The sequence below is a fragment of the Clarias gariepinus genome, chromosome 13, assembly GCF_024256425.1.
Source record: "Clarias gariepinus isolate MV-2021 ecotype Netherlands chromosome 13, CGAR_prim_01v2, whole genome shotgun sequence".
In the NCBI taxonomy this organism is placed as follows: domain Eukaryota; kingdom Metazoa; phylum Chordata; class Actinopteri; order Siluriformes; family Clariidae; genus Clarias; species Clarias gariepinus.
This window is the reverse complement of record NC_071112.1, coordinates 19,046,590-19,062,445: the sequence shown is the minus strand read 5'-3', so window position 1 is coordinate 19,062,445 and position 15,856 is coordinate 19,046,590. Positions and strand designations below refer to the sequence as shown.

At 39.3% G+C, this 15,856-nt stretch overlaps 1 protein-coding gene across 1 annotated transcript in view; it reads left to right on the top strand.

Annotated features, from left to right (window-relative positions):
- Positions 1-5,553, top strand: part of jmjd1ca (jumonji domain containing 1Ca) — a 68,681-nt gene extending 63,128 nt beyond the window's left edge. The window contains exons 19-27 of the mRNA XM_053509793.1: positions 29-322; positions 546-714; positions 1,009-1,099; positions 1,453-1,583; positions 1,739-1,861; positions 2,305-2,444; positions 2,606-2,809; positions 4,073-4,204; positions 4,595-5,553. Coding sequence (XP_053365768.1) covers positions 29-322; positions 546-714; positions 1,009-1,099; positions 1,453-1,583; positions 1,739-1,861; positions 2,305-2,444; positions 2,606-2,809; positions 4,073-4,204; positions 4,595-4,696 — 1,386 coding nt within the window. The 3' untranslated portion in view covers positions 4,697-5,553. The remainder of the gene's footprint in view (positions 1-28; positions 323-545; positions 715-1,008; positions 1,100-1,452; positions 1,584-1,738; positions 1,862-2,304; positions 2,445-2,605; positions 2,810-4,072; positions 4,205-4,594) is intronic.
- The last annotated feature ends 10,303 nt before the right edge of the window (positions 5,554-15,856 follow it).

The following is a 15,856-nucleotide window of genomic DNA, read 5'->3' as shown; positions in this document are numbered from 1 at the left end:
CTTACTTTGTTTGTACCTTATGCTTTAGACCGCTACGAAAGCTTGCATGCCCAACCTTCTGGATGACATTATTGCGTCTGTAGTGGAGAATAAAATTCCCGCCTCGAAAATGACCAAACTTGGGTTAAACCGGGATTTGCTGACAGAGGAGGAGGAGGAGGAGGAAGAGCTGGAGGAGGTGAAGCCTATTCGAATCCCATTGGCCGACCTGCATTCCAGTGTTCCACATGATTGGATAGGCAGCCACCGGTTGCTTTGGCTTAAAGATCACCATCACCAAGGCAACCAAAGATTGTTCAAAGAGAACTGGACTCAAGAGCAGGTTTGTGTTACTGAGCACGGTATGTGCAATAACTGTTCCTGGTTAGAGAGACAAGGCAAAGCTTGTGCTTTCAGGACTGACAGCATATCATCTTTTTAAACAAAAATAGCCTAAGTAGAATACTCATGTAGAATGGAGTCATGACTTCTTAACACAATGCTTGAATAACGCACTGTTTAGTATCATTTAGTGGATTGATTTTAATTTCATTGTTTCTTCACAGCCGGTGCTGGTCTCTGGCTTGCACAAGAGTCTGAATGCCGGTCTGTGGAAGCCAGAGCACTTTAGTAGGGAATTTGCGGCACTCCACAGCGATTTCTACAACTGCCGTGATGGGAGCATCATAAACACCTGCGTCAAGGAATTTTGGGATGGATTTGAGGATGTGTCAAGTAAGTGTTGTGCAGGGATATCTTACCAAGTGTTTCCTGGCCTATAAAGTACATATATATATATATATATATATATATACAGTACATAAATGAAATCTCAGGCTTTTAAGCAGTCTAAATGGGGCATGTTGCACTGTGGTGTTAATTAGCTGGTTATTTGGATCAGATGTTTAACAGCAGGGAAAACAATGAAGCATGCAGAGCAAAGGGTCGTCCAGAACTATCATGAGTGATGCTGCTGTTACAGTGTTGTCATTTTGCATGCTTTATTATTTTTTATTATTATTTCATCAGAGAGAGCTAAATCTGCGAAAGGTGACCCTGCAGTATACAGACTAAAGGACTGGCCATCAGGGGAGGAGTTCCTGGCACTCATGCCATCCAGGTTAGCATGCATTTTCCAGCTTACCCACTGGATACAAAATCTGCTATTAGAATTTGAATGAACTCGCATTAACTTGATTAGAACTTGAACATATTTTAATATACAGTAGACCTCTATACAAAGCTCAAGTGTACCTTTTTGTGACATTTTCAAAATGAAGTTCTCAGGTAATCATTTCATAGCTGTTGGGTCTAATTCTTAACAGAATAATAATGTAATGCTTTTACCTGTATCATTTGTGATGAAATAATAACATTTCACACCGTAGTTTATGTTAAAGGGTACTGCTGCAGGTATGCAGGGACAGAGGATAATACATGGCTTGGTTAATAAAACAGCATTGTCTTTCCTAGGTATGAGGATGTTATGAGGGCGTTGCCAGTTCCAGAATACACTGGTCCAGATGGCGCCCTCAACCTGGCCTCTCGCCTTCCATCATTCTTCATTCGGCCAGACCTGGGTCCTCGCCTCTGCTGTGCACATGGTATTCCCCAAGTCCTTCACCTCCTATTTCTCTTAGCTTGTCATACTGAATCTTTCTTTTATTAATCCAGCTTGGGTCATTTTTAGTAGCTCAGTATCTTCACTATTCCTATATGCTGTATATATATTTGTGTGTGTGTGTATGTTTATCCACAGGTGTGACAGCATGCCCAGATCAGGACTTTGGAACCAGCAATCTCCATGTTGAAATCTCTGACACTATGAGTATTTTGGTGTATGTAGGTGTCGCCAGGGGCAATGGAGCTCTTTCCAAGTCAGGTTAGAGCTAAATTGTGAATTCAACCTAAAGACATTTCTATGGCATTGAAATGTATTTAACGTTGTATCAATGCCAAAATCGCAACAAAAATAGCTATAAGACTACATAAAGTGTTTACTGTCATTTTGTTTGAAAACACTCAAATCAAATGCAGTGAGTCATATTAATTCGGAATTTTGTTTCATAACATGACCACTAAAAAACAGATATAATACAGATGTTCCTTCTGACAAGTGTTCCCTGTTGTTGGGTCAGTGAAAATAAAGTCATAGACATTTGATAATGGTGATTTCCATTTAAGTCTATAAAATCATTAAATTGTGCATTATACTTTCTGTTTTTTTTTTGTTTTTTTTTAATAAACACCACTATGCAACCTTTAAAGGGATTTTATGACCCATAGTGTGTATCACTGTGGTAACGCTGTGTTTGTGTCTTTCAGGAGTTTTAAAGCTGTTGGAGAGAGAGGATCTGGATGAGAGTGCAAAGAACAGGCTGGGAGATCCCAGTGAAATTCCAGGCGCACTGTGGCACATCTACCTGAGTAAAGATCTCCATAAGATCCAGGAATTCCTCCAAACGGTTTGTCACTGTTCATTAAACCATTGTGTTTTATCCCGTAAGGTCAAGCAGTCATGACATGATATTACCACTAATTTTATACAAGTGTGTGTAGCTAATATGCCTTAGGGTAATCCGTAATATTTGCATATATATTTGTGCATGGCCGTGTGTGTATGTAGGTAGCAATCGAGCGTGCCGAGGCAGACGCTGAGGCTGACTCTGAGGCAGAATGGGAGAATGAGGCAGACCCTCTGCGCGAGGGAAGCTGGTACCTAAGCCCAGAGCTGCGGCAGAGGCTGCTGGAGGAACACGGTGTGGAGAGTCGCACACTGCTGCAGTTCTATGGGGACACCGTGATTATCCCTGCCGGAGCCCTGCACCAGGTCCTCCACACATTTTCTATCATGTTAACCCTTGTCTCACCTACTTTATTAAAAGACAAGGATAGAGGACAGTGGAAAGACAGTGATATGGATCTTGAGGTCCTTTGTGTGTAGTACCAGTAACAAATCTAAACCCCTAACCTTATGTGTAAATACCTGATGCATTTTAGCACTTCCAAAGGCACATAGATATGCGTGTAGAGGTTTCCATCATGACGAGGATCATGTGGCATCCAACAAAAACAGTGAGGGAACACTATGCTACATACTAGGCTACACTATGCACTTATCCCAACCTTTCAAAAGTGTTTGGATACCATAGATGTAGAAAGTTGGCTCAGTAGGCCACAGCAATGATTGGACTGCCTGTTTTAAGTTTGAAACGCTGGCATTTCAGGAGGTCCTTTAATGGTGCATCCACATGGAAATCACTTCTCACAAGGTCAGGAATGCACAAGTGGTGCGGCGGGCAGCATGAGGTTGTGTTTTGTCCTGCAAAAACATAAGTCTTTGGTGAGCAAACCAGTAATTTTTTTCCCGAAGGGACTTCCGTACGCTGCATGTTTAGGGAAACAACTGCAGTGGGCTCCGAGCCACCTCGAATGGGATCATCGTCATTCACAGATGTGGCCTTCTTTAAAACTTTGCACCGTTTAAATATTTTACTACAGCTAAGAGTCTCGTCGACGTATTGAGCATGAAGGCTTCTGTAAATGTCAATTAGTTTTACACTTTCCTTCATGAGAAATTTCATCACGAGTCACCTTATATACACCCCTTGTATATGCACAAAGAAAGCGGGCGGCCAGATACGAATCTCGCAGCACAAACGATACACACAGACCTGGAATAGAGCTTGTACGAAGGTTCAATATATTCATTTATTTGATATCAGTAATTGCTTTATCTTGGTCAGGGATTTTTATCTAAGTTTGTAATTAATTTATGTTTGGGGAAATAGAGGGCACGTACAAACTAAATTAACGTAAGCAAGCTCGAGTGTAAGTTTAAAAATCCAATTCTTCGTCCAATTGTCTATTATCCTTTAATGTCTATTGTTATTGCTGGGTTGGCATGTTTTAATCTACGTTGCTAAACAAGAAAAACTAAGGAGCCATTCAATAGCTCTCTTTTAGGAAGATGATCCCAGCTATAAGATTAAATGAAAAGTTCTTGCAAAAGATCCCAGCACAATCTACTGAAAAGACTCGAACTGTAAGTCAGTGTACATTCAGTGTAATGTGTTGTTTCTCCTCTCCGCAGGTGATGAATTTGCACAGTTGCATTCAGGTAAACGTGGACTTTGTGTCTCCTGAACATGCTCACAACTCGTATTACCTGACCCAGGAGCTCCGCCTTCTCAAAGACCAAATCAATTATGAGGACAAATTACAGGTAAACACCTCTATCCTTTGTTTTCTTATTCACGTCTGTCCTGTGGTACTGTGAAAAATGTATGACGTTCTTTTTGCTAGATGACAAAGAAATGGTGCAACCTTTCAGACCGACGCATGTGTGTAATTTTACAAATACATAAGAATCATTGTTTATGTGCCAGAACTGTGGGTAATTATACCCTCTTGTAGTCTCCTTAAGCCAAAAATATAGATAGTTGCTAGGTTCCCTATGGAAGAACACTGATACTGTGATGAAGTTAAATAGATCTTTTGCAGCAGTTTAGCCTATAAGGAAGACAGTTTTATACAGTCATTAGCAGGAAAAAAAGTAATGATCACCAGTCTGTATTCTATGATAGTCACCTTTACGTTCATCTTACCTGTTCAGGTAAAGAACATCTTCTACCACTCGGTAAAGGACGCTGTGGCCGCTCTGAGCCGGCATTTGAAAGAGCAGAGCACAGAGGAGGTAAAGGAGGAAGAGTGCTGACGGCATTCATGCTCACTCCGTGAGCATGGCAATAGGTGCAGACAATCTCCAGACCTTTCAGAAGGAAACCACTGCTCTGAGATCCGATCCCTGAATCGCACATTTCGCACCAATGACCATAAACACTATCGCTTCCGTGCAAGGACCCATGACTTCCTCCATGATGTCACTATATTCAGTTTGATTATTGTCGCTATGTCTGCTCCAGAGCTCAGCCCCAACCTGATATCTTCCTGCTTGTCCAGGAAGTGAGGTGAGATGCTGAGGGATGTCTGAACAGTGGAGCAGAGGAAGTGGAACTCTCTCTCTTCTGAGCAGGCAGCTGCAAGTTGCTGAGTAGGAAGAGATGTGAACTGCTAAGCACAGCACTTTCGAGCTCTCACATGCTATAGGCTGTGGATAACCAATGCAAAAGAACAACAACGAAGGCATTTTTATTCAGAAGATGATGCTTTGAGGCATACTCTTAATCAGTAGTTATTGTGCTGCTAACTGTTAGCTACACTGTCTGCTGAGGGTCAGACAGTCAGGGGGAAAGGCCAGGCCAACCAACTATAGCAGCATTCCTTTACGTTTGCCAACGCCAAGCTGTTAGCTTTTATTGTTTATGTTTAAAGGTGATATTAAATTATTAACAGTTTGGCTGGTATTCACTGTGCAGAAGGAGAATATAAAGGAATTTGCAGTATATGATGTGTTTGTTTTAAAAAAAAGTTATTGTGAAATTTACAGCTGAAATATAATATGTAAATAGCAGAATATACATATATATAATATATTAATTATGATTTTTCTATAACATGGTGTGCTTTATTTGCTGTATGTGTTGTTTGCTACTGTATGTACATTGAGGCTAAAGAGATGTTTTACATTTTCCATTAAAAATGGAATCAATCAAATGCAGGTTTTGGTGCCAATTTTGTGTGTAAAATAACACCACAGCACACATCAAGCATTTTTTTCAAAATTACATTTACATGTTATTGTATTCAAATAGGCGGCATGGTGGTGTAGTGGTTAGCACTGTCGCCTTGCACCTCCAGGGTCCGGGTTCATTTCCCAGCCAAGCTTGATTCCCGTCTCTGTGTGCATGGAGTTTGCATGTTCTCCCCGTGCTCGGTGGGTTTCCTCTGGGTACTCCGGTTTCCTCCCACAGTCCAAAGATATGTGTACCCATAGTGTGTGAATGGGTGTGTGAGTGTGTGTATGTGTGTGTCCTGCGATGGATTGGCACCCTTTAAGTTCTATATGGAAATACTGAATGATTTTGTACATAATTATTCAGACATGATAAACATATATAACAAAATTAATACAGCATATAATATGGTGCCTAAGACTTTTGTTCAGTATTACATATATTATAAAGTATTACATTTTCCTGCAGTGCGTAAATATTTTAAGTGACTTTTTGTGTATATATATACACACTCACCTAAAGGATTATTAGGAACACCTGTTCAATTTCTAATTAATGAAATTATCTAATCAACCAATCACATGGCAGTTGCTTCAATGCATTTAGTGGTGTGGTCCTGGTCAAGACAATCTCCTGAACTCCAAACTAAATGTCAGAATGGGAAAGAAAGGTGATTTAAGCAATTTTGAGCTTGGCATTTGTTGGTACCAGATGGGCCGGTCTGAGTATTTCACAATCTGCTCAGTTACTGGGATTTTCACGCACAACCATTTCTAGGGCTTACAAAGAATGGTGTAAAAAGGGAAAAACATCCAGTATGCGGCAGTCCTGTGGGCGAAAATGCCTTGTTGATGCTAGAGGTCAGAGGAGAACGGGCCGACTGATTCAAGCTGATAGAAGAGCAACTTTGACTGAAATAACCACTCGTTACAAGCGAGGTATGCAGCAAAGCATTTGTGAAGCCACAACATGCACAACCTTGAGGCGGATGGGCTACAACAGCAGAAGACCCCACCGGGTATCACTCATCTCCACTACAAATAGGCATAAGAGGCTACAATTTGCACAAGCTCACCAAAATTGGACAGTTGAAGACTGAAAAAATGTCCAGGCTTGATTTCTGTTGCAACATTCAAATGGTAGAGTCAGAATTTGGCGTAAACAGAATAAGAACATGGATCCATCATGCCTTGTTACCACTGTGCAGGCTGGTGGTGGTGGTGTAATGGTGTGGGGGATGTTTTCTTGGCACACTTTAGGCCCCTTAGTGCCAATTGGGCATCGTTTAAATGCCACGGGCTACCTGAGCATTGTTTCAGGCCATGTCCATGCCTTTATGACCACCATGTACCCATCCTCTGATGGCTACTTCCAGCAGGATAATGCACCATGTCACAAAGCTCGAATCATTTCAAATTGGTTTCTTGAACATGACAATGAGTTCACTGCACTAAAATGGCCCCCACAGTCACCAGATCTCAACCCGATAGAGCATCTTTGGGATGTGGTGGAACAGGAGCTTCGTGCCCTGGATGTGCATCACACAAATCTCCATCAACTGCAAGATGCTATCCTATCAATATGGGCCAACATTTCTAAAGAATGCTTTCAGCACCTTGTTGAATCAATGCCAAAATCAAAGGCGAAAGGGGGTCAAACACCGTATTAGTATGGTGTTCCTAATTATCCTTTAGGTGAGTGTGTGTGTATATATATATATATATGTTATACAGTATAGTGATGTATATAATAATATGATAATAATAATATCATAATAATATAATATACATCATGGTATTATTTTTATTTTTATTAAGTGTGTATACATTTTTAGCTGACTCTATATGTGTGTGTATATTTATGTGTGTGTGTGTGTGTGTGTGTGTATATATGTGTGTTTTAATATATATTCAGGTTAATATAGACATCATTTCAAGTGCTGCAAAATTTATTGATAGTCCTGTGTGTTTTTTCGTAAAAGTGGGGTCTGGAAACCCCCAGAGATTTTTCAAGCCCAGCCAGGGGATTTACATCTTTTCATTATTAGTACATGGTTGGAAAATCACATCTCACTCACTCACTCACTCACTTATCTTCTATACCGCTTTATCCTGTATTCAAGGTCACGGGGGGCCTAGAGCCTACAGTATCCCAGAAGACTTGGGACACGAGGTAGAGTACACCCTGGACAGGGTGCCAATCCATCGCAGGGCACCCACACACACACACGCACACACACACACACTACAGGCAATTTGGGAATGTCAATTAGCCTAATCTGCATGTCTTTGGACTGTGGGAGGAAACCGTCCATACTCCATGTACACAAAGACGGGAATGGAACCTGGCTGGGAATTAAACCCGGACCCTGGAGGTGCAAGTCGACAGTGCTAACCCCTAAACCACCTTGCCGTCAAATCACAACTTACAGCCCATAAATATCATGTGAACCTGTATTTATCTCTGTAGTATCTAAGTGTGAATACCGACATTAGTTCCTCATCATGTGATCTCTGAATACAGTACAGTAGCTCTTTCAGTACAGATTATTAAATGGGTTAAAACCTAAAAATAAACCCCTGAAAAACAATTAAACATATAATTAATGTCAGCTTGAAACTGAAGGCATTTTTTGCATAAAATGTTCAAGTGATATAAAATTGATGTGATAAACAGTCAAGATAATATAATATAGGCAGTTAATATGCACAGTTGAGCTTTATGGACGCTTTGCTTTAGTTCAATACCACATCGATTATTATGTGTGTATGTTTCCACATACATATTTACATATATACTCGCAACACCATTTCCACCTTTCCCTTCACAAACTTCACCATGTCCACCAGCACAGACACAATGTATCACAGATCACATTTCCCCGTGTTTTGGTTCCCTGGCCATTTTTTGTCTTTGTAGAGCTGTTTGTGAGACACTGCTATCAGACTCCTATCAGATGCTTGAAAACATTTAGACATGTTCATTTTGTCCGTATGTAAGGACGACCCATTTGAGCGTAACACATTTCCAGGCCTTCTCCCACTTCCAGGTCCCTGATTAGATCTCGCTGGTGAACAAGCCTCTGAAGCTTCAGAACCTATTTATTATTTTAGTCAGAGAGCAACAGATTATACATGCATTCAGGAGAGACATCTTTTAACACTGATCAGGCAAAACCAAGTTGATGTGCAAGTCTGCAATTACTTTCAAATTGAACGTGATTGTGACTTGAATGCTTTTCCTCATGGCTCAGTGAATATTAAAAATAGTAAAAGTGCATTTGCTTGTTGACTGACTGATTGATTAATTGAGTATGAACAAAGCAATGATTGATATGACTCTGCGTGGTTATGACTCCTCAACAGCACTTAATAGCTCATAGTGCTGCATTACATTATTGGTGTCATCAGTAATCCAGCAAGTGTCATACCTTCAACAAGGCTATACCCAAAACATCAGGCCCAATACTGTGGAGGTTTCTCTTGTGCCTGCCAACCAATTATGTCCCCTTGAGACATGACTCCACAAGGTCTCTGAAGGTGTGCTGTGGTGTCCGGAAACCAGGAAGTTAGCAGCAGGTCCTTTAAAAAGTGCTGTAAGTGGCAAAGTGTGGCCACCATGTTTAGATACCTTTTTCATCATAGCCAGTATTACGTTTTCGAGGATTACATGGGCTTTTCTGTTCAATCACAAATGAGTCTTGGATGGCCATGATCCTGTCACAGATTTTCTGGTAAAAATTGTATTGTACCTCCGGTAAATCAATGTTCTATAATTCATATGGAAATTGTGTTAGTGTTGATTGGTGTATACTGTAATTATTTTACAAAAGACAATAATGAACTTCTAGTAGTTCAGGTTTTTCTGAAGGTTGTTATGCCTACTAAAAAGCCATTGGTGGCCCTGTAATCCTGATTGGATGAGATTTATCCCTCCCTTTTTAAGTCACTCATGATAAACGTGTCTCTAAATGTAATAAATTGGTGTACAAGTACTTATTTTCTAATAGACCTATCTTTGTCTGTTTTAATTGCCTGAGTGACAAGTGTAGATGTAAAACCACTTGTCTCTGCATTGAGCAGAAAGCAGGAAAATCAGGCAAATAAAGAAGCTCTGATCAAATTCTAGCTATTGCCTCTGTGTGGAGCTCTTGATATAAATCCTGCTGCTGCTAATTTTCATTAATTGTTGGTGTTTGGCGCCACCTGCTGGGCTCATTAATGTTCAGGTAGTATCGTAAAAAAAAAATCATGTTTTAGAAACAGTATCCCTAATATCATTTAATTCCATATGAAATACAAAAAATAAATAAACATGGGAAAATTACATTTAAAATAGTTTTAGACCATATCGTCTATATCATATTTGATTGTCCACGAACATTTATTCATTTATTCAGTCAAGTTTTGATGAATTCCTCTCCCAAAGATAACATATTAATGATTAATGCATTAACTCTACACTATGCATCTTTCCAATTTCTAATGACCTTATAAAAAGCAAATTTATGGAAAGAATTTCTACCATGGATTTTCAGGGCATTATAACTGAACTGAAAGGCAAAAAAAAAAGTTGAGCACTCACTGGCTAAAATAACGCATTGCCAGTGGGGATCACAGCTTATGCATTGCATTGTCATGTGTACTGTTGTATACACTCACCATCCACTTTAATATCGACACCTATACACCTGCTCATTCATGCAGCAATCATTGTCATTGGTTTCGTCTGGGATGGTTTAGGCATTTCATAAAATGCTGATATCCTGGGATTTTCACACACAACTGTCCCTGGAGTTTCCATAAAATGATGCGACAACCAAAAAAACATCCTGTGAGCAGAGAGTCTGCAGGCTGAAACTATTTGTTAATGAGAGGAATCAGAGGAGAGAGAGAGCAGAATTTGTTAGAGCTGACAGGAAGTCTACAGGCACAGACTTACCGAAGACTGTAAAAGTTACTTTTTCTAAACTTCAGTTCAGATTGAGTGACCCTGCACCTATGATAGCCTCCAGTAATTGGAGTGGAACCTGATGTGTTCTCCTGCTGTTGGAGCCCATCCACATCAAGCTTTAATGTTTTGTGCATGCTGAGATGCTTTTCTGTTTACCACAGTTATAAATAGTGATGATTTCAAAAAGTCTGCTCTATTCTTATTCTTCCGGCATTGCAACCAATGAGGCAATTCCACCCACCGAACTGTCACTCACTTAATGTTTTTTGTTTTTCACACCATTCTGGGCAAACCCCAGAGAATGTAATGTGTGAAGAACTCAAGACAATAGTAGTTTTTAAAATATTTAAACCAGGCCTTCTGATATCAAAATCAACACCGGAAAGTAAAGTTACAAAGATCACACTTTCTTTAGTCAGTTGTTTAATGTGAACATGAGCTGAAGTTCTTGACCTGTATCTACATGACTTTTTTGCATTGTGCTTCTGCCCTATGATTGGCTGTTTAGATAACTGCTAGAATGTGCAAGTATACATGTGTTTCTATAAAATGTTGTAGTGAGTATATATATTTATTTATATTATTTATAAAAAGGAACTGTTCCACATAGGCTTTATGTACTGCTATTATAAGTAGATGAGGCATCACACATTAAAGATCATTGCATATATAAGCAGCAATGTCGATTTTTTTTTTTTTTTTTTTGGTAGTTCTCTGTCGATTTTACACCTAATGATCAACACCCCCATGCAATCCATCCTGCTGCCTTATGTCTTTGTTTCTTGGTGGTGACATGGGCAATACCTATCACGCTTTGGGAGCGTGGTCATCCATCTTCCTGGACTCTCCACCCACGCACTTGGTAGAAGGGTGATGGGGGGCGCGCCAGTCTCCAAAACAGAGTTACACTCATTCATTAGAATTACAAACTGGCTCTTTCCATTTTATTACATTTTCTAAATAAAGCTCCTGTCTTTGGCTAATCCGAAATGTACATAACTGATCATGTGATCAATATATGTCCTGCTTGAAAAAGGCGATTTTTTTTCCCGGGTTCTTACAAAAATGTGTTAAAAGTAGTTAAAGTTACTTGATTTATAAATGTTTATGCACATCATCTGTACACAAATGTTATGCAAGATCTTAGTTCCCTGAATTCCTGACTTTACAGTACTTTCTATTGATAGGCAATTATAATTTCCACATAGAATTTTTGATATTCCACCAAGTAGTGTTTCTAAAAACATCTTTATTTCGCAATAATACTCTTCTATTTTTTTTATTGGTGCTTTCTGCAAAGTATCAGCTGTTAGGAAAACCACGCCCTGAGCATGGTGTGCATATGTGACCCAAACACCTACGGACTCCCCCCAGCAAAGCAACATTTTCTGGTCCAATCTCCAAGCTCTCTCCCAGACCTAATTCATTACCATAACAATTTCCACACCGAGGATATGTAGAGGTGGGAACAAACCCGATGTCAGATATATTCAGTTGCTTTTTGGAGGTAGGAAATGTATATGACTAGTTCTGATCTTAGAGGTCTTATAATTCTATAAAAGTCTGTGTGACTAGGTATCCTGTGTGGGCTGCCTGAATGTGTCTTGGCAGGAGGAGCAGAAAGGCCTAGAATTGTAAGATTCGGTGGAAATTTTTAGATGAGTAAAGCAAAGAGCCAATCAAGGACCGAAAGTGTCTCAAGTAAAATATTGGTAAGTGTTAAACTAAGTTCTTTATAACATCAATGTACAATGAATTGCTACGTATGTGTTTTACTACAAAACCATCATTTTGATGTTATAGTTTTATATGTATTTTAGGCAAAATAGGAGTGAACTTTTAATAGTCCAAGCTAAACAAAGAAATGAACTTTTTTTTTATTATTGAAAATATATATATTTTTTATTTTGTACTGGCATTAAATCTAAAGAAAATATAAAAACACATATTTGAGGGTATGATCCACATAAATATGAAAATATTAAGCGTTTATTATTGTGTAAGATCATACATTGTCTAAATACTAAAAAAAAACTATTGTTTAAGTTGTACTGTATTCTTGGAATTAAAGTCATAATATAAAATTAAGCACTACTAAGAACTTTATGTTTTCATTTTATAAACGTATAGGTTAAAAAATGCCCCAGACAGCAATGTTTTGGGGCCCTGTGTGGCAATATATAAAAAAAAACTGCCCTGAATGATAGTCTGCTGTGTAATGAAAGGGAATAATCTATTTTAAAGAAATCTCTCTGTGACGTTTGATTAATCGGTGTGTGCAGGGGTCGACAGACCCCCTTGCAGCACCACAGCGCACGCAAACAAAACGGGTGGTGAAACATGCCGTGGCGTGGGCGTACAGGGCATAAGGGGCATGGGAGGGGCACAGGGGGCTGGGGGGTTGTGGAGACTATGCCAAACAATCAGACAAACCAATATAGACATATTATAAATGTAAAATGTAAAAATGAAACGATACCCTGGATATATATCTGGTTTTGTGACATGGAATGTTTTCACATAGAATCAACCATGCTTTCATTTATATCAATTAGTAATATTCCCTGAAATGTAGTACACTTTATCTTTTAAATGAGCTATTAACTTTTGACTATTCTCTTCTGATAGATTAAAATAGAAATCTAAAAGGGAAGCTGGCAATGCAGACACAATAGGAATACATTTTTGTGCCTGTGGGTGTAAAACAAAGGACAAGGACATGGAGTGGGATTGAAGCTCTGCCCCAACAATGTTGAAGCAGACAGGCCTGAATCCAAACTGCTTCACTATTTGAGATATAAAGCACAAATTAGGCTGTGGAAGCTTTAAAGACATCCCTGTGTAGTGCACTTGGAGTTCGCCCATTACAAAAATAGCCAGACACTTCCTCAAAAACGTCAAAATCCATAATGTACATGTCAGTCTTAGATTACTTTGAAACACATGAATTCCTTGGACAGCCTACAATTATTTGAGTAACTAAATGACAGCAGACTTTCTTTAAAAGTCATTACAACTAAATGTACAAGAATATTAAAAGAGCTCATGGGATGATTTTCAGATTAGCCCCTTATCAGGACTGCAGCAACTCGGATGACAGGAGGGGAATTGATGTAGTGTGTATTTAAGCGTTGGGAGACAAACACTCATTAGTGAACTGCCATCACACACAGTATGTCTAGGCCATCACAGATCTGACTGACATGCCTCTTTAATTGCTACTGTAGGTTTCCCAACTTGCCATAATTCCAGCTTCTTTGTCTCACATGTACACACATACATATAGGAAATATGACAATTAAGAAATGCTTTTTAAAAAAAAATGCACAGAATGTAGTCCAGAGAGATAATTCAGACATAGACTACTTGTGAAACGGGTTGCGTCACTTCGGGTTGCGTGAAGAGTCAGTGAAGACATGTGCATGCATGTGTGTGTGGGCGCGCGAGAAGCTCGGAGCGCGCGGGAGCTCGGCAGGGAGGAGGTAGTGGAGCGGCAAGCTGTAGGAGGGCAAATCTATTCAGTGAGGAGAACCTAGGCTTTGGCTGAGAATCCACGGAGAAGGGGCTGTTCTCTTGTGTGGGTGGCTTTAAAATTAGGCCTCAATCACAAGTACAGCAACTGCTCGATTGCTCACGCCGCCAAAGATGAAAATAGATCACGGTGGCAGAAAAACAAAGAATGACGACGAGGGGTTTGATGCTGTGTCAGAGATACTGTATGTAAAGTGTCTCCCTGACAGCTGAAGGAAGAAGGGAAAAGTAATTTTGCATTGTGGAATTGTGGCAAGGGTGCAAAGTTGTTCCTCTCAAATCTATCTGGAGCAAACAAATGGTTTAAAAATTTACTCATGCCATCTTCCTAATTAGGCATGTTATGGTCACATCACAAAACACTTATCAAACACTTAAAAAAAGGAGGATATATCAATAATAATAATATTGCTTTCTATACAGTAGGGATTCACATTTTAATATTTTTATTTATTTGATTTTAATTTGAAATTATTCTGGGGTGGGGAGTGTGTCCTTAATAATGAATTATGCAGCTTTTACTTGTTGAAAAGCTTCTTACAGTAAAATTTGTCCTAGACTGGAACATTGAATGAGTGCAGAATAGGCCAATGCCTTTTTAAACGGCTAAACACACTGTTTCATCATTTGAGATCTAGACAGCGTCTATCTTTTCATGTCTTTTCAGTCTACAACAATAATTGTTAACTATAGCATTTAAGTTTGTTGTTTGTTACACTGTATCACAAACTCTCCATTTGCCTCATGAGTGAGGACAACCTGCGAGCTAAAACAAAACAATATCAATGGCAAGTTACAAAAATACTTTAATTTTTGGTACCCTATGAGTACCCTAGGAAAAAGAAACCTAGCTTATTCCTGGATGTGACAAAACCTAAAGACCATTCATTTTTGTAAATTTATGGTGCACTTAAAAATGTATTCAGCCTGTTATTGATGTTTTGACCCTCTAGGATTTTACTTGTCAAATGTAAAGGTACAACATACTATACACGTTACAGTTTCCTTTTATGCACGCATCACTTGCAACATTACGGGAGTATTGAACTGATGCACCATAGGATGTATTGATCGATGCATTTTATGCAAAGTTGCATGTTAAAATATGACTTCCAGTTTTTTTTACACGTTTATTTTTGGGGGGCTTTGTCATGTCATGAAAGAAATAAGTAAATAAATATTTAACCATCTTTTGAACATTATGACATTGAATATTTATACAGTTATTGTAATTCCCTGAGGCTAAGACGTAAAAATATCCCTTTTTCCTGTTTTCTTCACATACTGCTTTCCATCATTTAGTCATATATAGATGTTGGTCTGATTACACTGTACTGCGGTTATGACGGGTATGGGTTATGATGATAAGTTAAAATGTTGAAAAGGGTATTCTCCATAACGTGTTGTTTCCGTGTGGAACTTTCCGGATGTTCCGTTTTGGACAGCAGGGCGTGTTTTGGGCTGCCGGATGCGCTCCATCTATGGGACTGACCTGACCGGAATTCCTGATTTCGATTAGGAAAGTTGGCTGCGCGTGTTTCCCTAACCTGCAAAGAAACCGCGAAAACAAACAGCAATTTGTACCTGTAAAGCAGTTAGTATCATACAGACAGTCCCACTGTCTAACAGATGTGTATAAAGTATAAAGAATAAACGCTTAAAACGGTCACTTGATAGACACGGATTCCCAGTCGTGTCACAGTGCGCGCCTCTGATTAGCCGCCCAGCCTTCTTTATCTCATGTCCTTTTATGGTCT